At 56.4% G+C, this 27,046-nt stretch overlaps 1 protein-coding gene across 2 annotated transcripts in view; it reads left to right on the top strand.

Annotated features, from left to right (window-relative positions):
- The window catches only part of CRTC1 (CREB regulated transcription coactivator 1), a 72,536-nt gene that overhangs the window by 29,639 nt on the left and 15,851 nt on the right, over positions 1-27,046 (top strand). The window contains exons 2-9 of one of the 2 annotated variants that reach the window (XM_088028926.1): positions 12,947-13,063; positions 14,278-14,325; positions 15,884-16,052; positions 17,052-17,112; positions 18,845-18,939; positions 21,441-21,526; positions 25,640-25,680; positions 26,197-26,417. In XM_088028926.1, coding sequence (XP_087885052.1) covers positions 12,947-13,063; positions 14,278-14,325; positions 15,884-16,052; positions 17,052-17,112; positions 18,845-18,939; positions 21,441-21,526; positions 25,640-25,680; positions 26,197-26,417 — 838 coding nt within the window. Of the gene's footprint in view, positions 1-12,946; positions 13,064-14,277; positions 14,326-15,883; positions 16,053-17,046; positions 17,113-18,844; positions 18,940-21,440; positions 21,527-25,639; positions 25,681-26,196; positions 26,418-27,046 lie in introns of both variants that reach the window. The other variant, XM_088028928.1, reaches the window with a different exon arrangement.

The following is a 27,046-nucleotide window of genomic DNA, read 5'->3' as shown; positions in this document are numbered from 1 at the left end:
TTGCTCAGCTCCATCCAAGTGGGGTGTCCCTCCCCATGGTCTCCAGGGAGCCTTCCCCATTCTCACAGAACCCCTCACTGCCCAGGTCATTGCACTGGCCTGTGTTTGGGTTTGTGTCAGCCTCTGCCTGGGAGGGGGATAACATGGGAGTGTTGGACCCCGCTTTGAGTTCAGGTGGTCTTGGTCATTCGTTACATGGTTCTCCACAGCCCGCCCTTTGTTCTGGAGAATTCCTCTCCTGTCCCAAGGGGCATTTATGGAGCTGCTGGCCACCCTGCTCCCCCGCCTTCCCCCCTGCACACTCCGGTGTCCAGCCCCACTTGGGGACGTCCCTGGAAAGGGAGTGGCCCGGCCTTACCCCAGGTCTGCCTGAACCTTCAGGGATTGATCTCTGCAGGGGGTGCCTTTCCTCCTCTCCACCTCCGGCTTGGGGGTGCGTGTCCTCTGCTCTTCTTCAGAGTGGAGGCTCCGCCCTCGCCTGGCCTGATCCTGCTGCACGGTGTAGCTCCTTGCTCTGACGACTGACCGTGCAGGAACATCTTTGTGCATAAATCTGCATTTTGGATGATCTCCCTCAGGAGAGCTTCCCAGAAGTGGAATTACTGGGTCAGAGGGCAGGAACGTTGTTCAGGTTCTTTACAGACCCTGCCAAATGACTCTCCAGACTGCCAGCCACCTGCCTGGCAGGGTCCCAGTTGCTTCCGCTGTGGCTGATGGGTGCTGGGTGGGTCCGTGTGCCACCCAGCTTTACCCCTCTGCCCTCAGCCGATCAGCGGAAGAAACGGAGGCCCAGGAGGGGAGGGCGTGCCCGCGAGGCCCAAGGGCTGGCTGCAGGAGAAAGCCTGGGGCTTGAGCTTGAGGTGCTGCTGTCGTGGGAGGTTCTTGGCGTGGGGCCCGCGGCGACACAGGATGGGGTGACTGTGATGGGTTGAAGAGTGTCCCCCGCCCCCAAATTTATGTCCAACCAGAACCTGTGAATGAGACCTTTTTGGAAATGAGGTCTTTCAGGTGTCATCAAGTCAGTGTGAGGTCGACCTGGAGTAGGGCGGGCCGGGCCCTCAACCCAGAGACTGGTGTCCTTACAAGAAGATAGCACAGAGACACACAGGCCAAAAAGGTCGTGTGAACATAGAGGTAGGGGTTGGACTGAGGCGTCTACAAGTCCAGGGACACTGTGGACTGCCGGCAGCCCCCAGAAGCTGGGAGAGAGGCCTGGAACAGATTCTCCGTCAGAGCCTCTGGAGGGATCCAGCCCTGCCCACACCTTGATTTCAGTTGTCTGGCCTCTGGTGTGGTGAGGGGATACATTCCTGTTGTTAGAAGCCCTCTGGTGTGTGGTCCTCTGTCATGGCAGCCCCAGGAAACTCGGAGAGTGCTGGAGAGTGGGAGTGGACAGAGAGCCTCTGGGATCAGGGTCCCTGCCCTTGGAGAAGCACCCCTCTCCCGGTGCCCTGCCACCCGCCCTCTCCCTCTTTCTGGCTCTCTTTGTTTTTGTTATGAGGCAAAGAACTTTATTAACCTTGTTCCGCACTTTATTCCCAGGCTTCTTCAGCTTAATTAGCTGTACAGAATGAGCGGTGGAGGAGCAAAACCCGGAAAGAGCTGCAGGGTCCAAGCGGTTTGGACTTAAAAATATCAGAGATCTAGATCCTATCAGCTCCCGAAAGCAAGTCACACTAGGACGTAGTCATAACCAGCAGCTCCAAGTGACTTGTTTGAGCCTGATCTTTAAAGATCTTTAAACTTGATGCCGTTTGCCTCCTTCTTAAAGCCTCTCTGTCCGTGAGCCCTCCAGCCCTGTGGCCTCCCCAGAGCCTCTTGGTGGGCCAGGGCCGGGCAGCCCCTGTGGAGGCTGGCTGGGAGAGCTTCCAGAAGTCACAGGTGAAGCCAGCTGCCGCTGGCCCTGTGGACAGGGCCTCGATGTGTGCCCGGGTCCGGCCGTCTGTCTCAGGGGACCCCGGCCAACAGCGAACATGCTCAGCTGTGCTGTGGGAATCTGGCACTCAGACAGATGGGGGGGTGGTTGGCTCTCGGGTGCTGGTCATCCTGTCTCCGTGTGGGCCAGTCGGCTTCCTGTCTCGTGGCCACCATGACGTGAAGCCAGGGGGAGCAGATAGGTGGAATGTAAAAAGCCACCTGAACAGTGCGGGGTCGTCCGTGGCCTCCAGCAGGTGAAGGCGGAAGGGGGCCTGCATCTCATGTTGACTGTGCTGGCGACACTGGGCTTCGCTTTTGAGCCTCGTGTGGACCCCACCAAGTATCGTCCTGTCTCCAGCTTGGGGCCCTCACGCCTGCCCCGGGCCTGCCTGGGCTTGTACAAGGCAGAGGTGGGTGAGTGAACACTAGACCCCCCCTGGTCTGCTGTGCATAGCCCCCTGGAGGTCCAACGGTGATGTGCTGCGGCCCTGCGGTCAGTATGTGGGCAAGGGAATGGGGAGGGGGGTCATGCTGCCCACGCCCCTTTTCACTGGATCCCGCCCCAGCCCTGTAGGATCTGGTGCCCACACACAGACCAGAGGGAGGCATGTGTAGCCAGGGCTGAGCTTTGTTTTCGGTTAGACCCCCCCATCCCTGTCGCTCCACCTAGTGCAGCCCCCAGGACCTGGGGGTGGGGTTGGCAGGAGGTCGTGGGTGGGTGCTCCCGTGACCTAACAGGGAGGCGTATCTTGGGGATGGGCCCCTCCGTAGCTGATAATGTGCCGAGACTCCCCTGCCTGGTGAGCCCGCTGTGGTGTTACCAGCCCCTGAGTCACCATCCCTCGTGCTGCCCTGGTCTCGGCTCCAGAGTCGCCCGCCCTGCCTTTCTGTAGTGCCTGCGCGTCGGAGCTGGCCTTGTCCTTCCTCCCTCTCTCCCTGGGCCTTCACTTCCGCCCCTGCTCTTCCCTCTGCTCAGATGCTAAGTAGTTCATTCTTTGAGGGTCCGCATGGTTGGCTCTCCCCGACTGTTTAATTTTAGGGTCTCCTCCTGCCCTAAGCTTGGCTCTGAGTAGCCCTGCCTCCCCCTGGGCCCCCACGGATTCTGCTCCACAGCAGTTCATTTCCTGGGGCTGCCATAGCAAAGAACCATAAACTGGGAGGCTTCAAATGACAGAGATTTATTCTCTCACGGTTCTGGAGACTAGGAGTCAGAGATCAAGGTGTGGGCAGCGCTGGATCCTTCTGGGGATCCTTCTGGGGAATCTGCCCCAGGCCTGTCTCCCAGTTTCTGGTGGCTGCCAGCAACCCTTGCGGTTCCTTGGCTTGTGACTGCATCACCCTGATCACTGCCTCCGTCTTCACATGGACCTTTTTCCTGTCTCTGTGTCCTCTTCTTTTTTAAAGATTTTTTTTTTTTTAAGATTTTATTTATTTATTTGACAGAGACACAGCGAGAGAGGGGGAGTGGGAGAGGGAGAGGCAGGCTTCCCGCCGAGCAGGGAGCCTGATGCGGGGCTCGATCCCAGGACCCCGGGACCACGACCCGAGCGGAAGGCAGACGCCCAACGACTGAGCCACCCAGGTGCCCCTAAAGATTTTTCTTTAAGTCATCTCCACACCCAGTGTGGGGTTTGAACTCACCACCCCAAGATCAAGAGTCTCATGCTCTACCGACTGAGCCAGGCAGGCGCCCCTCTGTGTCCTCGTCTTATAATGACACCAGGAATAGGATTTAGGGACCTCCTTAGAACCAGGACGACCTCATCTCAAGAGTCTTAACTAATTACATTTGCAAAAACCCGATTTCCAAACAAGGTCACATTCTGAGGTTCCGGGTGGGTGTGAATTTTGGGGACCACTGGTCAGCCCAGTGCAGGGGCTGAGCTGATCTACCTCAGGCTGTTCCTTTGTCACGCTCCCTTGCAGCTGCCTGAGCTGTTCTCCAGGTACACTCTCACCCATGCGCCAGCCCATGACCCCAGTAAGTAGGCGCATCATTTTGTATTTGGGCAGCGGCATTCCTGATTTTCCACGCATCATGTCTCGGTAGCCTGGCAGCCCCAGGGGAGCATGCACTGTTTGTCGCCCTCACCTCACTCACTCGGGGGCTCTCTGGGGCCTGAGAAGGTCTCTCCTAGTAGGCCGCCTCACCGTGCACCCTGTGGGCTCCTGCTGGGACACTCCTGGGGTCCCTGGGTTCTGTCTGGGACTGGCTAGCTGTGGGTGTTCCCAGAGGACTCCCATTCCAGATACAGCTCTCAGTGGTCACTTCCTGGAGGTAGGCACCGGTGCCTGAGGTGCCCATGGCGGCCTGGCAAGCAGGGCTGCAGCTAGTTAGGGCGGGTCGGCCTGTGGGACAGACACCGGCAGGCAACATACCCATGAGGGGGTGCTGTGCGCTGAATTGTGTCCCCCAGATTCATACGTGGAAACCCTGATCACCAGTGTGACAGTATGTGGAGATGGGGTCTGTGAGGAGGAGGTGACTAAGGTGAACTGGGGTCATTAGGGTGGGGTCCTGATCTGATAGGACAGGCGTCCTTCTGAGAAGAGGAAGAGCGAGGAGAGAACGTTCTCTCCGCCCGCACGCGCTGCCCGGAAAGGCCGCGTGAGGACACGGAGAAGGTGGCTTTCTGCAGGCCAGCAAGTGGGCCCTTACAGGGACAGCACCCTGGTCTCGGACTTCCAGCTTCCGGAATTGGGAGAAATAAGTGTCTGTTGTTCAAGCTGCCCCAGTCTGTGGTATTTTGTTATGGCGGCTGGAGTTAATGAAGAGGGTTATTTTAGAAGTAGGGGGTCATGGAGAGAGCTTCTTGAGGAGGTGATATTGAGTGAAACCTAAATGATGAGGAGGAGCTCCATGGAAGGTTCCAGAAAAGAATGAATCGGGTACAGGGGCCCAGAGGCAGAAGGAGCTAAAAGGGCCTTGTGGGCCTTGCTGGAGAAAGACCCTGGACTGTAACTGAGGCCCCCTCCTGTTGCCGAGTGACCTCAGGGCAAGCCTGTTGTCCCTCAGTGTTTCAGTTTCCCCCATTTGTAAAATGGAGGTGAAGCCATGTCTCCCCATCTCAGAGCTGCTGCAAATCCCCACCCAGGTCTGGCTCGCAGCCGGCTGGCAGGGCCGGGGTCTCGTTCACAGGCAGAGAGGCCCCCGTGAGCCAGCTGTGCTATGCTCAGGCCCCGAGGGACCCTTCACACATCCCAGCCGGAACGTCTGTGCTCAGCAGCCGCCACCAGCAAGGGAAACAAAACGTGCTCACAGAGGACCCTCTGATTCAGCCAGGGTTGGGAATTTGGCAGCGGCAGCAGAGCCTGATTAAAGGCATTCCGAGGCGCACTCGGTGTTTGTGTATCTGGTTCTGTATTTACACTTTGGGAACGAGTGAGGAGGCAGCTGGGGAGTGTCTCAGTCGGCCAGGGGGCCGGGGGCAGGGGTGACTCAGCCTGGAATCCACACTCGGCCACACGCCTGTGACGCTTTCATTCATTCCCTCATTCATTCAGTATTCCGTCCCGTGCTACTCCAGCGTACCAGCGCGCTTCCGCGGGGTCAGCCGGGCGGCGCTCCTCCCTGCAGAGCCCTCTCGGCCCACCAGCCAGGTGGGGCTGGGGCAGCAACGAACTTAAGAATTAACTCACAGTGTACCAAAGACCGAACTCTAAGATCTAAATCTAGAAAGCTCCTGGAAGGAAGCATAAGTGTGAATCATCCTGGACTTAGATGAGGTGATGGGTTTTTATTTTTTTAATTTTTTTTTTAAGATTTTATTTATTTGTCAGAGAGAGAAAGAGCACGCACAAGCAGGGGAAGCAGCAAGCAGAGGGAGAAGCAGGCTCCCCTCTGAGCAGGAAGCCCGACGCGGGGCTTGATTCCAGGACCCCAGGACCATGACCTGAGCCAAAGGCAGACGCTCAACCGACTGAGCCACCCAGGCGCCCCAGAGGTGATGGATTTTTAGATATGACAGTAAAACAATAAGCAACAGGGGCACCTGGGTGGCTCAGTTGGTTAAGCGTCCAGCTCTTGATCTCAGCTCCGGTTTTGGTCTCAGGGTCGTGAGTTCAAGCCCTGCACGGGGCTCCACGTTGGGCAATTCATTCCCTCATTTACTCCTAGCCATTTACCCAGAGATTTGAAGACAGGGACTCAAACAGATACCGGTACTTGCCTGTTCAGTCGCAGTAGCACTAGGTACAATGGCCAAAGGGTGGAGACAGCCCAGTGTTCATCAGCAACCGAATTGGTAAACAAAATGTGGTCCATCCCTATAATGGAATATTACTCAGCCACAAAAAGGAGTGAATCCCTGGGACGCGTGGGTGGCTCAGTGGATTAAGCGTTTGCCTTCGGCTCAGGTCGTGATCCCGGGGTCCTGGGATCGAGGCCCAGATTGGGCTCCTTCCTCGGCGGGGAGCCTGCTTCTCCTCTGCCTGCCGCTCCCCCTGCTTGTGCGTGCGCGCTCTCTCTCTCTTTCTCTCTCTCTCTCTCTCTCTCGCACAAATAAAATAAAATCTTTAAAAAAAAAAAGCGAATCCCTGACACATGCTATAACATGGATAAACCTTAAAAACATGGTGCTGAGTGAGGAGCGCCTGGCTGGCTCAGTCAATAGAGCATGTGAGTCTTGATCTTGGGGTCGTGAGTTCAAGCCCCACATTGGGCGTGGAGATTACTTTTTAAAAAACAAAAAACCAAAAAAGTCATTGTGCTGAGTGGAAGAAGCCAGTCATAAAAGACCACATGTTATGTGATTCCATTTAAGGTGAAACGTCCCGAACAGGCAAATCCATCAGACCAAAGGCAGGGTGGTGGTTGCCAGGGGGAGGGGGATGGGGAGTGACTATGGGGTGGGGTCTCCTTTTGGGGTGATGGAAATATTCTGGACCTGGATGGAGGTGATGGTTGTATATAACGTGTCATATGTACTGTATGCCACTGAATCGTACATGCTAAAAGGGTTCCTTTTATGTTATGTGACTCTTACTTCGATGAATAAGTTGAGAAAGACAGAAAAAGCAGTTATGGACCTTCCTGGTGGGGCACGTGTGCGTGCACAGCTGTCTCCCCCAGAGCCCCAGGTGTCTGATCCTTTCCAGAGAGTATTCACTCTCTACTTCCCCTCTCATGGGTGGTTCTTTGCCTCTCTGTACTTGGGCAGCTGGCCATTCTCCCTTGGGCCTCATTTTACCTGAGGAGGTGAGGGGGGCAGGTAGTCCTGTGTGGTTGTGGGAGAAAAATTATCCCTGTCTGGGACTCTGAGTGCATCCTACACTCACATGTTCATCCAGACAAAGGTTCCTCCTGTGGATGCCAAACCACAACTCCATTGTGCCAGGGTCCTTGTGGGGCTGACAGTCTGGTGAGAGGAGATGGACCTCAGTCAGGTGGGTTTGGATAGTGAGCTGTGGAGGAGGTGATCCTGTGGAGGTGGGGGGCACAGTGTTGGGCTGACCCAGTGGAGGAGGGGGTGCCAGTGTGAACACCCCAAGGCAGCGACCTGCTCTGGTGGTGGAGAGCAGAGGGCCAGACCATGCAGGCCTTTTTTGGTGGCGGTGGTTGGGGGGGGGTATTAGGGTCCACTTGGAGCACAGAGCTCCTCTCTGGCCCTCTGCAGCACGGCCCCCACGCTTGCCTTGGCTTTGCAGAGGGCAGAGCTCAGCCTTCAGCAGGTCTGCTTCCCCTTAATCTCATTAGAAAGCCAGCCAGTTGCCACGGCGATTGCTGGAAGGGGTGGGGGGTGGGGGGGAGCCAAGGCCAGCTTCATCTAGAGAGTGAGGACTGGGGGGAGCTGGTAGGTAGGGGTGTCGCTGCATCCTGTGTGGGGTCCTGGAAGACTGGGGGCTGCCCTGGAGAACTATGTGTGTTTGCACGCCAGGCCTTCCCAGGGCCGCCGGCCCCCATTCCCCAGCCTTGTGGCTTCCCCTCTGCCTGGCTGGTGGATACCGCCAGGGTGGAAGGGGGGAGGGGGTGTGTCCAGCAGGCCTGCAGAGGGTGTGGGCATGGACAAAGGTGGGGGATGTGCACTGTGCTGGGGGAAGGGAGGCGGTCCAGGCATGGGCTGTGTCAAGAAGTGGGGGTGGCCTGCCTGGAAACAAGGGTCCTCGGGCTGAGGCAGGACCCCAAGCGGCTTTTTGCAGAGAGACTTGTGTTGGGTCCCACCTTGATGGAGTCAGTGTGGTAGACTTGTCATCGGATCGATGCTCTGACTGGAGGCTCCCAGAGGAACTGGTGTGCGCTCATCCACGATGCCACATGGTCTCTCACAGTGTAGCACCGGCTGCCTGCTGGTCCGCAGGGTCATGCAGGGGTCAAATTCCAGAAGTGGAGTCCGTTCCCTGCTCAGCCACTTCTAAGCTGGGTGACCTTGGGCAGTTCCCTTGCCTGGCAAATCTCGCTTTTCCCATCTGGAAAGTGGTGTGTGCTGGTGCTCCCCTCAGAGGGCCTCTCTTGGGTTGACTTGTATCCCCCCAAAACCTGTGTCCATGTGTTTACCCCAGAACCTGGGAATGTGACTTTATTGGCAGGAGGGTCTTTGCAAATATAATCAAGGGGCTCAAGATGAGATCATTCTTGATTAGGGTGGGCCCTGAATCCAGTGATAGGTATTATAAGAGAAAGTAGAGGGAGATTTGAGGCACACGCAGGGGAAGGCCATGAGGGGATGGAGGTGGAGGCTGAAGGGATGTGGCCACAAGCCCAGGAGCCCTGGAGCTGCCAGGAGCTGGGACAGGCCTGGGACAGACTCTCCCTCAGAGCTTCAAGAAGGAACCAACCCAGCCCTTCTGTCTTCTGAACCATGAGAGAGTAAATTCTTACTGTTTTAAGCCACCCTGTTTATGGTCTTTTGTTGCGGTAGCCCTGGAACACTGAAGGTAGGCCTATTGTGATAGCTTAAATGTGCTGGGAAGGGCTCTGTGCCCATGGTGGGGGCTCAGGGACACCTGGGGTGCCATCTGTAATGCTTGGCGTGGGGGAAATGTTGAGCGCAGGGTGGCCAAGGTCTGTGCTGAGCTTCATGGCCATCGATCGTGGATGGCGTCAACCCCGAGATACCTCTGACCCCTAGGGCCTGATGCTGCTTGCTCAGTCGGTTCAAACCTGAGAGCAAGAGGGTTTGAGAGGCATGGGCTGGGAATATTGTTCTGGAAAGATCCGAGGCTGCAGCAGGCTGGTGGGAGGTAAGGCAGACACATGGTAGTACTTACTGAGGGTCCAGCATGACCACGCACAGTCTTGGCACTGGACACAGCGTGACCAGAAGACCATGAGTCTTGGGTCCCTGCCATCTGGTGGGGACCAGATAGGAATGTTGGACATGGTCCTGGAGCAAGGGTATTTCCAGTGCAGCAAACCTGATGAGGCACACTGGAAGCTTCACACAAGTGGGTCTGGATCAGCCAGGTGTGCCGCAACACCGCCACTTTCCTAATTTTGTCCCAGTAAGGCAGAAGGGTGGCTTTAGGGGAAGCTGGCTGAGGGGTGTTGGGGAACAGTGTACCATCTTTGTAGTTTTTCTGTAAATCTGAAACTTCTGTGATGAAAGCTTTATTAAAAACAATACAAACCAAGCTAGAGGCTGATGTGATAGTGACTTGGAGGGGCTACTCCTTGGGTGGGTGTCAAGGAGTCCCCTCTGGGATGGGCATGGAAGGGGGGCTGTCACAGGCCAAGGCCCTGGAGGTTCATAAAGTCAGGGTGCTTTGGGGCCAAGGAGTGGGGAGAGCAGAAGGTAGGGAGGTTATGGCAAAAGCCTGGGTAATGGGGCACCCACCCACCCTCAGCCCAGGCCCTCTGAATCTGGAGTGGGGCCCACTCTCATAGTCGGGAGGCCGGGACTCCTACTCCGGGATATCCGGCCACAGGCCACAAGCAAGGGGGAGCCCTGAGAGATGCAGGTCTCCTATTTGAGCACGTGGCCTCCAGCACCTGACAGCCTTGGCTGGGCCTCTCTGCACTGCCCTTTCCAGCAGCCTGTGAGGATGGGGTGGGGGTGGGGGAGGCATCCAAGCCCTGTTTCGACCTCGGGCCTGTAATTGTGTTGGAAGCTGTCTTGGCCTTCAGAAAGGCGCTTGTGTGGCCTCCAGATGGGCCTGTCACCTGGCTTGTGAAAGTCGGCCCTTGAGAGCAGGAACAGCGGTGTTCATTCATTAACTCACTCACGTGTTCATACACGTATTTGTTCCATGAGCAGATGCTGCTGAGCGACAGCCCTGGCTTGGATGCTGGGTTTGCGGAGCTCTGTTGGCGAGGTTAGGGACAAGTGCCATCGTAGGGGGCACAGAGTGAGGACTGCTGGGTGGAAGGATGCACGAAGGGCTGTGACTTGGCAATAGGAAGAGGCTTGAGTTTCAACATTCAGCAGCTCATCAGGTCCGGCCTGGTGGTGTCACTCTGCTGTCCTTCCTTCCCATGGGCCCTCTGAGCAGCAGGTTCTTGGGCAGGGCTCCACTTCTCACCTCGGTACCCTGCTCCTGGGGGTTCCTGGCAAGGCCTGGGATGGCAGTCAGCTCCTGCAAAGTTAGGGGGTCCCCAAGACCACACTCAGATCAGCGGGTCACTTGAGAGACACAGGACTCACTGGAAGCTCTTATGCTCACAGGGTTTATGACAAGCAAAAGGACACAGGTTATAGTCGGCAAAGGGAAGGGGTGTCTGGGGTGGAGACACCCAGGGTATTCCGTGCATGGAACTTCTGGGTGTCCCCTGTCTGTGGAGTCTTGTGGACAGCTTTCTCTTCTCCTAGCACCGGTGTGTGACGACACGCATGGTGTACTGCCGTCCAGGGATGCTCCCTGAGCCTCGGTGTCCGGGGTTTTTACTGGAGCTCACTCACATGGACCTGGCTGACTGCCACACAGGTGATCTACATCTCTAGCCCCTGCAGGGGGCGAGCTGATTCAACGTGGCCTAAGACCCCTACCCTAAGTCACACTGTTGGCATAGACTGCCCAGTGTGGCCCAAGACCCCAGGCAAACAAAGATAGTCTTGTCAGGCAGAATGTTCAGAGGGCTTCCACCTCTCAGGATCTGAGGACAAAGGCCAGACTTCTCTAGGCCAGGTGGACACTTTCCTGCGCTGCCAATATGCAACCAGGGACAGGCACAGGGTCCCCCAAAAGAAGTGCAGGGCCACACACACCTTCCACTCCAGACCTAGAGGCTCTTCTCCAAAGCCTGACAGTCCTGTAGCAAAGTGGGGAGGTGGGTGGGAGGCTGTTGCTAGAAAGGCTCAGACACAGGTGGGGCCTGGGAGGGGTGGTGTTACAGCAGCGTGCGAGCATGAGCATCTTCTCAGTGCCCAGTCCTGTAGATCGTCCCCAACACCAGGCTCTTTCTGGCCTGGAACATGGCGGCTTTGTGGAGTGCTTGGACAGAATGCTTGGGCTCCCTGAGCTGGCAGTTCAGCCTGTGGTGTAAGCACTTCCTGTGTCACATGGCAGGCATTCCCACCTACTCCTGGACAAACGGGAGGGGGAAACCGAGGCCACGAAGTGGGGGGGCCACATGGTTCTTGAGAGTTGGATGCAATGCAGGCTTCTGCCGCAAGGAAGCCCGTGGGTGTCTTGGGTCTGAGGTGACTTACACCCAGGCAGGGGTGGGGGCCCCACCCTGCTTGGTCTCCCCCTTACCCTGGCCGGCGGCTGGCCTCTTTCATCTCGTGGGACTGTAGGGTGGGAGGGACGCAGTGGGGTGTTCCCAGTGAGGTCTCCAGCCATTGGAGACAGATCCTGGGCGGGCCCCGCAGACCCAAGAACCACCCAGGAAGGATGGAACAAGGTCAGTCTCCCTCCTGACGCCACCGCAGTCCGCAGGAAACAGCTGTTTACCTGGGTGAGGTGCTCTGCTGGGCGGGCGGCCAGTTCCCGAGCCTCACTTCCCCCTCCAGGATCCAAGGCCCCCCAGGAAGCAGGGGCCGGCGTGGGAGAGCAGGGCGGCGTGGGCAGCCAGCTCACGGAGCGCTGCCAGGAGCTGTTTGTGAGGGAACGTGAGCCGGCCTTGTTGTGTACACAGTGTCGACCCTAGCAACCGCCCCAGCCCAGGCCAGAACGGACGCCCATCCTCCCTGAATGCCCAGCCACCACCCCTCGGACACGACGCCTGCCTCCCAAGGGGAGTGGGACAGGCGTCGTGGACTTTCAGCCCTGAGGGCCACGAGTGGCGCTGACCATGCCAGGGACATCTGTTGTTCCCAGGAAAGTGGAATCAGCTATTCAAGGGAGAGGAGGCCAGGTCCCAGCCTCACCTCGAGGCAGCCGCGGCCAGTCAGGGAGCTGGGCTCCTGGGTCTGAGGTGTGGCCCAGTGGGCCATATCCCCATGTGAGTGACGGGTGGAGGTCTGTGCAGGCATTGGGCCATCCCAGATGAAGGCCCTCCACTGGGCCCAGCTCCAGGGAGGCCAGCAAGAAAGGCAGAAGGAGCCTGGGGGCTTGGGCAGGCCCCCTTAGCACTCGGGCAGGGTCTGGCCGACCGGCTTGCCCTGTGTGTGCTCCCAGAGGGATCACACATCATGCGCTTTGAAAGTCAGCGCTGTGCTTCTGAGACGGTCCCTCTGCTTCAGGCCATTGGAAAAACAATTTCTCCTGTGTCCGGGCGTCCATTCACAGCCTCTGGCCTGCACCCCGGGAATGCAGTCTTTGGCTGTGATAAGAAATGGCTCCCCTGGGTGGGTGAGGGGCCGCCTCCATAGGCTCTAGGCTCCAGGTCTGCCCGATACTCTGTTGCTCATTCACAAACCATGCAAGTGAATCAGCAAGACTTCCCCAGGTTCATGGAGGCAGTTCCGCACAGGGCCCGCTGCCCTGCCTAGAGAGAGCTGCCTGGGGCACCTTGGCTTTCTGATTCTGCTGTTTTGGGTGGAGAGACACCTGGCTCCTTTGAGTATCTGAGTCACAGGGTCCCATACCCTCCGTGGCTGGTGCCCTTGACCCCATCGCTTAGTTCCTTTCTGGGAGCCCCCTGGGGTGGCACTCTTCTCATATGCTGGGGAAGTTGTCGGGCCCGCACTGCAGCTGCTGGCTTCTCTTGCAGCTCCAGCTCCAGAAGTCTCAGTACCTGCAGCTGGGCCCAAGCCGTGGCCAGTACTACGGTGGGTCCCTGCCCAACGTCAACCAGATTGGGAGTGGCACCGTGGATCTGCCCTTCCAGGTGAGCCCCCACCCCCCCCCCCAACAGCCTCCCACCTGGTGCACGTCATATCCGGGCCCCACCCTGGCCACAGAGCGAGCAAGCGTGTGTGTTGGCCACTGCGGATAGCTGGGGTCACCAGATAATTGCAGCAGCCCGCCTCCCCCCGCCCCCACCTACTCTTTTCCTGTCCCTGGGAAGGCTTGGCCAGGCCTTGCCTGGATCCCCCTGCCTGTCCCCTGTCAGCAGAGCCCACAGTGAGGCTGTGGTCTGGCCAAGAGCATTTCGGCAGCCGCTACACCTGTTGGCCGGCTGTGCGGCATCGGGAACCGCTCGGGGCCTCTGGGGCTTGGCTCCATCCTGCCTCACTAATCCGCAAGCCCAGCAATTCTCAGAAGGAGGCCCTGTGGCCTGACCCCACTTGTCTGCAAACGTTTCTTGGCAGAGACGCACACAACGCGGCTCCCGCAGGCCACACAGCCGCCGTGCACGTCCTTATCATAAATAATGAGAGATAAGGCCCACCGCCTGGGTGCCGGGCTGGCCTCTTACCCCAGGCTATGCCCTGACCCTGGTCTGCAGGTGGAAGCAGGGGTGAGGTGGGCCTGGGAATGGGACCGGGTGCCAGGGCCACCCCCAGCTTGTCTGGGCTCTGTAGGGACAGGTCCACCAGACGGCCACACACCCGCCCCTTTTCTGGGACAGGGCCTCAGAAACAGCCACGTCTGTCCATGTTGTTGACAGGCCAGGTGGAGCCAGGCCCGTCCTGCATGGAGTTCAGTCCCCCACCCACCGGAGTCACTCCTCAGCTCCTCCTCCTCCCACACTACTGCTGGGATGTAGGAGGGCACTGGCCCGGGGTCCCCTAGGCTGGCTCAGCTCCACATCCCCTGGGCTCCTTGGAGCATGGCCCTCCTCACATGGCCTCCTTGCTGGAGCGGACACATGGGGCTGTTGCGCCGATCCTGAATGTGCTCCAAGACCCTGACCTCTTTGTCAAGGCCCATCCTAGTTTGAGTTTTCTCCCCTCCTCCTGCCTCTCCCCTTCCTCTGTTTCCCCTATCCCCTTCTCCCTCAAAGGGAGCATCTCTCTGGGCAGCTCCCCCAGTATGGCCCTGGCTAGGGCTGGCGTCGAGCCTCCTCGGGCCAAGGGTATCCTGGGACCTGTTGGGCATCCCGCTGGGGGGCCGGACGAGGCAGGAGTGTCTCAAAGTATCGGTTCTTTGCATTTTCAGCCCAGCGGATATCTGGGGGAGGCCCTGGCAGCGGCTCCTGTCTCTCTGGTAAATGAGCCCCTGGGCTGAGGCCTCGGCGTCCCTGGCACGTGCGCGGGTGCTGGGTATCCCTGCGTGGTCGCCCCAGTGGCCTGGCGGGAAGTGTCCTGTCTGCCAAACGGAAGTGGATCCACTCTGCACCTCCCCCTGCCCTGTGTGGGGAAGTGCGTCTAGTTGCGTCAAGAGGCCCCCGCCTGGGGGATCCGAGCATGGGCATCAATGCTGCATGGTTCGTTCCTGTGACACATGCACATGTATGTGTGTGTGGATCCCAGGTACAGCCTGGTGAACCGGGCTGTGGCCGGGCCCGAGCTTCTCTCTGCCTCTGGCTCTGCTTCAGCTCCCTTGGTTCCCCCCACCCCCAACTCCCCGGCCTTCTAGGCATCTCTGGGAGGAGATGAACAGCCCCTGCTCTCCGGTGTTTGTGCCTGGATGGCAAGGTTCCCACCTTCCCTCAGTCACTGAAGTCTCCAGTCCCAAGACCTTTTGGAGGCAAAAGTGCAGAAAGACCCAAGCTGGCAGGATTCTATCTGGGCCAGAGAGAAACAGGGGGGCCCAGACTCCAGGGAGAGCTGTCGGCCCTGAACACTGGCCCAGGCGTTCAGACGGGTAGGGAAGAGCAGTGATTCCAGCCAGTGGCAGTCTTCCGGAAGGAAATTGCTTTTGCCTGGCTGCCCAGAGAAGACAGAAGGGCCCAAGGGCCAGATGGTGGGGCGGGGGGACTGGCTGCCTCCAGAGCTGGCTAAGGTTGCCAGTCTCGCCCCAGTCAGATGGCGAGGGGCCCCACGGCACCAGGGCAGGCAGGGAGCAGGCTCCCAGGGGCCCCAGGGGCATGGAGCTGGGAGAGGGAGCAAGGTCTGGCCGGAGGCCTCGTGCCAGCCCCAGGTGCTGGAAGGAAGCCCCTTCCGGCCAAGCTGTGGGCCAGGGCTCCAGAAAGCGCTTGCACTTGGCTTCAGTGGTGAAGGGATGAGGTGGTGGGGGAGGGCGTGGGGGGCTCATCTCAATCAAGACCGGCCCGGGCTCAATAAGGAGCCTCTGGGGAGCCAGCACTTGGCCAGGTGGGCCCCTTGACGTCCTCGGCTGGAAGCCCTGGGGGCTGTCTTTTGGCAGTCCCCTCCAGGGATGACGTAGGTGGGGAGAGGAGGCCAGCCAGGCCCAGGGAGAGAAGGCGGAGGCCTGTTTGCACCTGGCGAGGCTGGGGGGCGCTTGGGCCGTCTGCACCCCTGGCACCCCAGCCGGCACCGGGCCCCGAGCTTGTGCTGCGCTGCCTGGCCCGTGCATGCCAGCCGCACTGCACGCCTGCCGCCCGGCACCCAGGATCCCCAGCTCGCCCCTACCCTGGCAGTGCTCAGAGGCTGGGGGGCCCCGGCTGCAGGAGGAAGCCCGTCTGGGCTGCAGAGTGGGGACAAAGGCTGTCTCAGGAGTGGGGGTGGGGTGGGCCCTGAGGTCAGATCCTGGGGGGCAGAGCTGCATTGGATCTCAGGCCACGGCTGATAACTGTTTGGGTTTCTCTCTCTTTTCTGGTCTCCTTCTCCCCAATCCCCCCCCCCCCCCCCCCCCCGCCCAGACACCCTTCCAGTCCTCGGGCCTGGACACCAGCCGAACCACCCGGCACCACGGGCTGGTGGACAGAGTATACCGAGAGCGTGGCCGGCTGGGCTCCCCACATCGCCGGCCCTTGTCAGTGGACAAACACGGACGGCAGATATCTTTTACCCGGAGGACGGAGGGGGGCTGTTGGTGACGACAGGACCCGGAGTCTAGGTGACTGAGCTGCCAGCTCTGGAGCTGGAATAGGGGTTGCCCCAGCCCTCCAGCACTCCCGGGCCAGCACTGAGGGAGGGCACAGCTGCAAGGCAACCCTGGCAGAGGCAGTGTGGCTAGCTGAAGAGCCTTAGGCTAGGGCAGGGGCACACGGGGACAGAGGCCCTGGGCTGCTGGAGCATGCAGCCTGCGGGGAGTGTTGGGGAAGGTAAGGTCGGACCCACACTGTGTTGTACGCCTGGCGGCAGTGGAACCCAGAAAGGCTGTGAGCAGGGTGTCCACATGTTGGGGCCATGCAGAGGGCAGCCCAGCCCAGGCAGCCGGGCTGAGGGGGGTCTGCGCCAGACCCAGACAGATCCAAGGGAGGCTCCATCTGAAGACACAGAATTCTCCTCTGCACCTTGGCCAAGCAGAGATCGTTGGGAGTTTCTCCCCCGCCCCCAAGACTTGGCTGCCTCTTGGTGCTTGGCCAGCCAGCCAGCCAGCCACGCCCCCCCCCCCCCCCCCCGCCGCATCACCAGAGTCTGAGTGGCTGCTCTTGGGACCCCCCCCCAGCATTCGAGAACAGAGAAGCCTGTTATTTCCCGCTTCTCATTCCCATGGCTGGGGCAGCCCAACCAGCTGGGCCCCAGATAGAGCCCTCGGGCCCCGGGAGCCGCCCTGTCGGCCTAGAATTAAGAGTCAAAGACCCAGGTCAGCTGAACGAGACTCCCCACTGCCCCCCACAGGCCCCAGTTTCACAGCCGAGGCCCCTTTTGGAAGGGGCGCAGCCCGCACGTGTGCTCGCAGGGGGTGAGTGCTGAGTGCTAGGTGGACAGGCCGAACCCCGGGGGCTGCTTGCAGCCAGGCAGGAAAGGCCCCCGCCCTGCGGCCCCAGCTGTTTGCAGGCTCCCAGCAGCCTGGCCACAAGGTTCCTGGGGCTCGGGGTGGGGCCTGAGCCAACAGTGCTGTCCCCTTAACTCACACTCAAGCGGACAGCTGCCCGTACGGTACCGTGTACCTCTCGCCGCCCGCGGACACCAGCTGGAGAAGGTCAGTGACCCAGAACCGGCCCTCAGCCCTCTTGTTGGAAACAAAAACAAACTTACATCATGCTTGTGCTTGGAAAACCAATATGCAGTCACTTTAAAATGACAAAACTAAGAAGTATCCAGAAATTTCTAGAAATCATCTCTAGCCGTGTAACGCCAAGGTCATAGCTTTTGGAGTCTTCCAGGGATTTTTTTTCTCCTTCCATGACTTTTTTTTTCTTTTATAGACAGAGTTGGGATTAGGTTGGATATTCAGTATTGTAACTTGCCTTTTGTCATTTAGTGCGATATTATGAATGGTTTCTCACATTGCTGAACAGTCACTGAAAATGTGGTTATAAAAGTATTATACATTTATTACCAGAAGATTAGGAATACACAAGTGTACCTAGAAGAGGAAAAAAATCAGTAGTGCCATTATCTACAGAGGTCTAAAATAACAATAATATAATGTTAACACCTACAGCAAATAACAGGATGGTTGCACACCAGTGTGAATATACTTATACCTCGGAAGTGTATACTTAAAAATGGTTAAAACAGTAAACTTTATGTTACTTCTGTTTTACCATACATAAAAAATATATATATGTATTTGGTGACTTCACCAAAGACCAAAAGTAAGTTGTAAAAAAAACCCAAAAACCCACATATATGAAGGATGATATGTCATGTAATGTATCATTCAATAACGTAATTAAACTCCTACTGAGTATGTATTATATATCAGGCCCAATTTCAACCATCATATTCATTAACTGATATAAGATGAACAGAGCGTTGTGGAGTAGGTGCTTTTATTCTCCACGTTTTAGATATAAGGAAAGTGAGCATAGAGAGGTCAGAAGACTTGCTCAGGGACATACATCTGATGCGGGGGGCCAGGATCCAGACCAGCTTCTCACTGCTCCTCTGGCCCCAGGGTCAGAGTCAGCTGACCCAATCCCTTGTAACCTGCCCATCTCCTTGAACTAAGTTTCCTCCCTGTCACTCTCAGCTAGGATGTCCCTTTTGGATTCATGCTGCTCTTACTTTTATTCCCAGATTGCCAGCCATGTGGCTTGGACCTGCCCAGCTCCCCTGGGTGCCCACAGTTTCCTGGGTACCCGAGGGGCTCTTCTGGGGAACATCCCTCCAGGCACCTGCAGCTGGGAGTACATTGAGTTACTCCATCCCTGGTGCAGAAGGCAGAGCTCCTGGCAGCTTTCAAGGGGCTGCATTCTTTCTGGGTCGTTCTTCGAGCCTCCTATCACTGCCTCTCCGTTTTGCTCATTACACCTGGTTTGCAACTGAGCATCCTGGGGTGGCATGGTTGCCCATTGGTGTTTGTCACCAGAAGGGGACCCAGTGATGGGCTGGGGCTTGTACCCCCAAGGCTGGGCCACCGTGGGTCCATCTGTCCAGAGAGTTTCAGCAGGAAGGCGCCATCCTTTCCCCCAAAGCTGAGAAGCCCACGGACAGGGTGGGAGTGGGGAGGGGCTGGTTAGGAGTGGAGGGACATCTCTGCTACAGCAGCTTTTTGTCTTCAGCGGGCTTTGCAGATGAAACTCATGGTCACTCCTGTGGTTCTTTTGAGAACAGTGTCCTTGGGGTTTTATGCAGGTCCAACAGCTCGCAAGTATGACCCACTATTCGCACCCTGTCCCACTGAGCATCTCCTGGATAGAGTGGGGCCAGGATTATCCCATCGTCCCCACTGGGGCCTAGGCTCACTGTCTCTCTCCTCTCCTCAGGACCAATTCGGACTCTGCCCTGCACCAGAGCACAATGACACCCACCCAACCAGAGCCCTTTACAGGCGGGTCCCAGGACGCACACCAGAAAAGAGGTACTGGCAGGGCACGTGGGCTTCTTTCCTTGGGTCACGCGAGTCCAGTGGGTGGCCCCTGTGCTCCCAGAGGTCACAAGCTCATAGGTGGACAGACATGCAAAGGAGGAGTCAGTGGGTACTATGGGACAAGGGGAGAGGCTTGAACATGTTCAGAAATGGTGCTGCTTGAGTTGGGTTTTGAAGAGTGCATAGGAGTTTTCTGGGCAGAGAAAACCGCCCCTGCAAAGACACACTGGCTTCCATTCATGGATTCAGGGCATGGCCACACAGTATGTGGGCCTTGCCGGTTCTTGCAGTTGTAGGGGGCAGCCAGCCCAAGCAAAAGGAGGCATTTATCAGCTCATGACCAAGCAATCTAGAGCTAGATGTTCAGCATTAGGTGTAACTCAATTCAGGCCTTCACGCTGGACCGTTCCCTGGCTCTGCAGCTCAGAACCCTCGTGGTTCACAGTCCCTGGACCCATTCTGCCTACTGTGGGTGGAAATGGGGCCCGTTCTTTCCCACCTCTTTCCTAATCTCCTCTCTGACTGGGCTGTGCGTACACCCCTGCAGTAGCTAGGGCAGATCTGGGCCCAGGCCCCCAGCCTCTCCCCAGAGCTGGGCGCAGGGGCAGTTGTCCCTGGGCCCTTGTGGGAGGGTAGATGCCAACGTAAAAACTGGGGCAGCATTACCCAGAGAGGGGAGCACAGTGCTGTAAGGCTGTGGCAAACCCCACCCAGGCTTGATCTGCCCAGAGACGCAGAAACCAGAGAATTAATCACATACAGTTAAGGTCCGAACACTTACAGTTTCTTGGGTAGCATTGCACTGTGTGAACATGTAAATATACCAGGGGGATTCTGCTGGTAGAATAAGGATTATCAACCAGAGCTTCACCCTTTGGGCGGGGGCTGTGCACTTGCCATCTTCCCTGGATCCCTGCTCATCAGACAGTGAAGGTGAGATTGCAGAAGGAACTGTCTCCATGATAAAAGTGAGGATTCCAAATGCTCCGGGGGTGAAGAGGACACAGGGCACCTGGTGCTTCCCTCCTGTTCCCAATATTGGGAACCATTCTGAGGGGGCTGTCTCCTTGGTGGGTTCCCCAGGGGGGTGGCTTTCAAGGTAGGCTTTCCAAGGCAAGCGTCATTATGCCTCGGGAATCTGTGACCATGGAAGGGAGCTGCAACCCAGGGGCCCTTGGCAGCTCAGAGTCCAGTTGTCCTCGGGGTGGAGAGAGGGGAGACCTGTCACCTGCCCCTGTTTCTCTAGGAGGGACCCAAGCAGTGACAGGGTGGGGGGTTAGCCTGGCTGCCCTCGCACCCACCACAGCTGGTCTCTCTGGGTTTTAAGAAGGAGGAGTTAACCCGTCTGTCTGTGTTCAGTATGGCTCTATTGCAAGTGAAAGACTGAACCTTCAAGACGCATAAAGAAACCGGGTCTCATAAAGATAATGTTTAATCTCACCTTAACCAAAAGATCCAAAGAAAGGGGCCTTCAGGCACGGCTGGTTCCAGGGCCTTAAAGGATGCCCGTTCAGTCCCTCAGACCTTCCCTCCCCTCCCCTCCTCTCCTCCTGTGGGGCTGGCTGACATTGCAGCTAATTCATACGCCGCAGCTACAATGAGTAGATCAACCAACCCCTGGCCAACCTTGAGCATCATGGGCTAGGAGGCAGGTGACCACAGGGTGGCAGGTGGGGCAAGGCCCGGAGAATTTCTCTGCTGACCTCCAAGGCCTGAGTCGGTCCCATGGGAGGCAGAATTAATACATGTCCTCAGCTCCAGAGCTCCTATTTTCATTTCTTTTTAAGTCACCGGGTCTCTGGCTTATTTATTTATTTTTAGATTTACCTATTTATTTGAGAGAGAGAGAGAGCATGCTCATGCTTAAGCATGGGGAGGGGCAGGAGGAGAGGGAGAGAGAGAATCCCAAGCAGACTCCCCACTGAGTATGGAGCCCGGTGCAGGGCTCAATCCCATGACCCTGAGATCCTGACCTGAGCCAAAACTAAGAGTTGGACCCTCAACCAACTGAGCCAACCAGGCGCCCCCCACTTACTTACTTTTTTTGGTTTGTTTTTTTGTTTTTTGGGTGGTTTTTTTTTAAATATTTTATTTATTTATTTGACAGAGACAGAGAGAGGCAACACAAGCGGGGGGAGTGGGAGAGGGAGAAGCAGGCTTCCTGCCGAGCAGGGAGCCCGATGGGGGGCTCGATCCCAGGACCCTGGGATCGTGACCTGAGCCGAAGGCAGGCGCTTAACAACTGAGCCACCCAGGCGCCCCTTACTTACTTTTTTTTTTAAGTTTTTTGTTTTGTTTTGTTTTGCTCTGAATGAAACCCTTTGTTGTACTTGAGTGCAACCCCCAGAAGTCGCTGGTTGGGGCAGTAAGTACCTGTGTCACGATCATGACTGTGTATGTTGGGGAAGCTCCCCCCTTGGTGCCACATAGCTTCAGAGTGAAAAGGTTCTGATTCACCCTTCTCTCCCCCACCCCACCCCACCCCACCCCAGTCTTACTATTAACAGTTCCAGGAATGGAGGAAACCACATCGGAGACAGATAAGAATCTTTCTAAGCAAGCATGGGACACCAAGAAGGTAAGAGAGTCTAAGGGCTTTCAGAAATGATTTTCCTTCTCGATCTTTTCTTCAAGCATAGCCTGGTCCAAGATGGAGAAAATAGTCTATCGGGGGAGTCTTGCCTTCTCTCAAGGGTGACCCTCACTCAGATTTGATTAGTCATATAGGCCTCTTTAACATGAACGGCAGGCATGTTACACTGGCAGAAGCCATGAGAAATGAAAATCCATGTTTGCCGTGGCAGCACGTATACTAAAAAGTACAATGGTGCAGAGCTCAGCGCGGCCACTGCCCAAGAATGACACTCAAATTCATGAAGCACTCCAGATTTTTATGTATGGTATTGGCTGGGAAGTAGACTTACTGTGGTGACCACTTCATAGTATATTCAGATACCGAATCATTATGTAACCTGAAACTAACGCAATATTATAGGTCCGTTATAGCGCAAAAAAAAAGGTTGAAGCTGTGGAGGTTAAGTGATTTGTCTAAGGCTGTGAAGATACTCAGGGTTTAGAACCTATACCTCCTCCTTCTTAGCCTGTGATCTTCCTACTAATGCATGGTTTTGGGTAGTCGTTAATGTTTATGAATGTTGACAGTCATCCTTAAACTTTCATTCATCTGCACAAATAACTACAACGTTTATTAGACTACAAAGTCTACTTGGAATTTCCAATTCAGTTGGAATTTCTGTATTATTTCCAGGTCCAGAAACAAATTTCTCAAGTTCAATCTATAAAATGTCTAGTGGTAAGAGAATTTGTGCCATGAATACAGATTTCAGAGAATTTGCATAGAACAAAATGCACTTAACACCAAAGCTATTTTGAATATTAAAACAAACAAACAAACCTAAAACGCATTGCTGGTCATGTTGTGGTGAAAGGGGCAGCAACATGAATTGCTCATCCCCTCCAGGAAATCGTAGGGAGGTGACAAATGAGCAAACACTGATGTGTTCCTCAAAGGTGTGTGTTCAGAGCTTTTGAAACCAACTGGAGACAACCTGAATGTTTGACAGTGGGGTATTTATAAGGAAATTGTCCTCAGTCCCTCATGTGGAAAGTTCCACACGCGTGGAGTTGGGATTTTGTTTTTTAAGTAGGTTCGGTGCCCAGCGTGGAGCCCAGTGCAGGGCTTGAACTCATGACCCTGAGATCAAGACCCTGAGCCGAGATCAAGAGTTGGACGTTTAGGGGTGCCTGGGTGGCTCAGTTGGTTAACCGTCTGCCTTCGGCTCAGGTCATGATCCCAAGGGTCCTGGGATCGAGCCCCGTGTTAGGCTCCCTGCTTAGCAGGGGAGTCTGCTTTTCTCCCTCCCCCTGCTCATGCTCTCTCTCTCTCAATCACTCTCTCTTTCAAATAAATAAATAAAATCTTAAAAAAAAAAAAAAAGTCTGACATAAACTCACTGAGCCACCCAGGTGCCCCTGGAGTTAGGATTTTTGAAGGAATTTTAAAGGCATGAGTGACCCTTCTCATGTTGTGTGGAAAGAGCAGGATATAGCTATTTAGAAAGGCATACAACAGTTAGAAACGGACAGGCACACCTCATTTTATTGCACTTTTCTTTATTGTGCTGTGTTTTTTTTTACCAGTCGAAGGTTTGTGGCAACCCTGTGTTGAACAAGAATATCAGCGCCCTTTTTCCAATAGCAGTTTTCTCACTTTGTGTCTCTGTGTCACATTCTGGTAATTCTCGCAGTAATTCAAATGTTTTCCTTATTTTTTTTTTAAATTTTATTTATTTATTTGAGAGAGAGCGAATGAGAGATAGAGAGCACGAGAGGGAAGAGGGTCAGAGGGAGAAGCAGACTCCCTGCTGAGCAGGGAGCCCGATGTGGGACTTGATCCCGGGACTCCAGGATCATGACCTGAGCCGAAGGCAGATGCTTAACCGACTGGGACACCCAGGCGTCCTGTTTTCATTATTTTTTAAGATTTTATTTATCTATTTGAGAGAGAGAGAGAGAGAGAATGAGTGGTGGGGAGGGGCAGAGGGAGAGGGAGAAAGAGAGAAGCAGACTCCCTGCTGCGCAGGAAGCCTGACCTGAGCTGAAGGCAGGTGTTAAACCAACTGAGCCACGCAGGTGTCCCTGTTTTCATTATTATATTTGTCACGTGATGTTTGATCAGTGATTACAACTCGCTGAAAGCTTAGATGATGATCAGCATATTTTAATTAAGGTACCTAGGTTGTTTTTTTAGACGTACTGCTTTCGCACTCTTGTGCTGCACGATAAGATAAACATAACTTTTATATGCACCGGGAAATGAAGAAATTCATTTGACTTGCTTTACTGTGATACTTGCCTTATTGGGGTGGTCTGGAACTGAACCCACAGTATCCCCAGGGTACGCTTGTCTACACACAGATGCCTGGGGAGATGTGCGGGGGGGCGTGTTCTCTCGCATGGCCACTGTCAGCCCTTACCCCTGCCTGCGTGTTCCAGTTTTGCACAGGCATATGATTTTGCATATGATTTTTATATTCAGGGAAGAAAATAACTCAAAAAGAATTCTTACAACCCCAGTAAAATTGGGGAGCAACTGAAATGTGTGGTTGCAGAGAGGTGGGTAAGGACAGACAGCAGGGTCCTTCCAAGCAGCTCAGTGTGCTGCTGAGCCCTAAAGTGATGGTGAATACTGGTGCAAACACACTTGACATCCTGGGAGTGAGAAGAGGGTGGCAGAACCCAGCATTGTGGCCCAACTTTTAACTACCGCCCACACGAAAGGATGTGTCTGCAAGGATGTCAGTAAAGGAATTCCGTTGGATTTGTTGGGAGTGGGGTGGCACTGGGGGGGGGGGCAGGCAATGATGGGTGAATTTTTAATACTGTTTAGAAATCCACTGTTATCCCCATAATGTTCGTGGAATGCTTTTGAAAAGATTCTTTAGAAAGTCATTGTCTTCATGCTTTGTAGAAATCCGGTAATGAAGCAACTGTTTACTCACAGAATTAAGGAGCCCGTGGCCAAGTAGAAACCCGTTCCTCTGGCATTCTCTGCAGAGGCTTAACGCTGCTGGTCGCACACTACCCCTCAGGCTCCCCAGTCGCTGCCAGCACCCCCCCAGCCCCCACCCCTGGCACGCACTCTGGGCATGCGCATAGAGGCCGCCAGCCCAGCCCTCCGCCAGTGCATCCGCCTTCTTATATCTGATAATCCCTAAAGAACACATCAGCCTGAGGGCCTGTGAGGCCGATGGGGAATTAGGGAATGTGACACAGCTGGAGCCCTCCATCAGCACACGGGCCCTGTCCCATCATGTCTGCCACCATCCGAAGAGTTCCCTCCTTTGTCCTTGAATGAGAGTCTGGGGGCTCTGCGTAGAGCCTGCAGTTCTCGGGTGACCTGGTGGCCGTAGCTCGAGAGGAGGAAGCCAGGGTCTTGCTGCCAGTGGGGTTTCCCTGGGACCCCCTCCCCAGCCCACAGGGCAGCCAGAGTCTTCGTCCTCAGGTCGTGGGGGCATGGGAGCACCCACGGCTCCGTGGGTCCCTGTGGGAGCCATGGCTGAGGGACCTCCGTGGGTCGGCTAGGGGCATGGGCAGCGCCTTCTGGATGTTCGTGGGGCCCAGTCCAAGTGTCCTCGTGCTGCCCCACGTGATGTACTTGCCTGCTGTAGACAAACGCGTGTTGAGCAGAGGCAGCTCCTTCCCCAGGAGCACCACCCGCTCTGATCCAGGAATGGAATGGGGGATTGGCCTCGGGGTGCCTGGGTTTCCACTGGGCCCATTGCTGAGCTCGTGCATGCCTGGGGTTTTCAGGTGTAAAGAGTGGACAAGGCACGTTCTTCCTCAAATGCCTGCTCAGACAAGGGATCATTTCGCCCCTGTCTGCTGTGCCCACCTTACAGGCAGGCAGAGCTAGGCTGGGATGTGCCTGCTTGCCACCAAGGGCAGGAGCTGGAGGTGGGAGCTGTAGAGACTCCTCTGCATATCACTCTTGCTTTTGCCCCTGGACATGTCTGGGACAGGCCCCTTGGCCTTAGAGGCTGCCTGGTTCTGGTTTGTGAGACATCCTGGGGCCTGATGAACTCCCCCTCTTGTTGGCATGGTCAGCCGTGCCCCGGGGAGCTGCAGTGTGCGAGGAGGCCCGCTCAGCCTCTGCTGTCTTCTCTTTCAGACAGGGTCCAGGCCCAAGTCCTGCGAGGTTCCTGGGATCAAGTAAGTCTCAGCAGGGCCCGCCCTGCATGCCTGGGGCTGTTGGGGCTGTTCAGATGACCCCCTGGGCTTCCCGGCCGCTCAGCAGGCTGCAAGTCCTGACAAGAGGGCTGCCCTGCCGCTGGCCGCTATCCAACGAGCCTCACCGGGGTGGGGGTGGGGGGCCCTCCTACCCCTCCCTGCCTGCGGGGACCAAGCCCCCTCTCCCCGCCACTCAGCCCCAGCTCACGGGCTCATCAGACACACCCTGTCCCCCGGGCAGCAGGAGGACCCTCACCCCAGCCCCCCTCACCCCAGCCCCCGTCCTGCGTAGACAGGCTGGTTCCTAAGGTTCCGTTGGAGGTGCAGGCTGACGGCAGTTTCTGAGCATGGCAGCACCTAATCCCAGGGTACCGTTTGGTGCCCCCTAATGTTCTTGCGCCAGTCTCCCCCACCCCCTCACCCCCCACTATAGCTTCTGGGGGAGAATGGGCCCGGGGCGAGAGCTCACCTCCCCCCTCTGTCTGGCCTTCCCCCCAGCATCTTTCCATCCGCTGACCAGGAAAACACTACAGCCCTGATCCCTGCCACCCACAACACAGGGGGCTCCCTGCCTGACCTGACCAACATACACTTCCCCTCCCCCCTCCCGACCCCACTGGACCCTGAGGAGCCCACCTTCCCCGCGCTCAGCAGCTCCAGCAGCACCGGCAACCTCGCAGCCAACCTGACTCATCTGGGCATCGGCGGCACCAGCCAGGGTAAGGCCAGGCCAGGCGGTGGCAGAACTTCCTTCCCTGGCGGAACTCAGCATCTAGTGAAGATGACATACGGGTTTGAATGATGATTTAGCAGGATGACATCCAAAATAACGGGCACGGAGTGGGAGGCAGAACCTACCATAGCGGCTTGTCATTTCCCGATGTTGCCCAGGAAAGGCATCCTGGGCAGAGGGTACATAGCCTTGGCAGAGGCCTGGAGGTGGGAAAACTCCCAGTGTCCCCAGGGATCACACAGTGGTTCTGAGGGTGGACTGGGGGCTTCAGAGAGTCTGAGTGAGTCCAGAACATTCTAGGAGGGGAGCCCCCAAGGGTTTGACCTGGGGTATACCAGGCATTTCCCCCTGCCTCTCCTTGTCCTCAGCTCTTCACGGAGGGACAGGACCAGGCCTAACCTGCCCCCTCCACACTCCCTCGCACCCAGTGGCTGACAGTGTCCCACCTGCTTGGGACACTCCATGTCCATGAAGACGTCCCACGGGCCCCTCGCCTTTGTAGTACCTCCCGGTGCTGCCCCAGTCCTGCTCCTCTGGGGACAGGCAGCACTGTTTCCCAGTGGCATGATTCCTCTGTTCTCTTGCCTGCCCTAGCCTGTTGATGCATCTCCTCAG

Source organism: Eumetopias jubatus, unplaced genomic scaffold, assembly GCF_037043125.1.
Source record: "Eumetopias jubatus isolate StellerSeaLion01/CBP00866 unplaced genomic scaffold, mEumJub1_p1.0 scaffold_1, whole genome shotgun sequence".
Lineage (NCBI taxonomy): Eukaryota > Metazoa > Chordata > Mammalia > Carnivora > Otariidae > Eumetopias > Eumetopias jubatus.
Note: the sequence above shows the minus strand (reverse complement) of the source record. Positions and strands in the feature narration are given on the sequence as shown.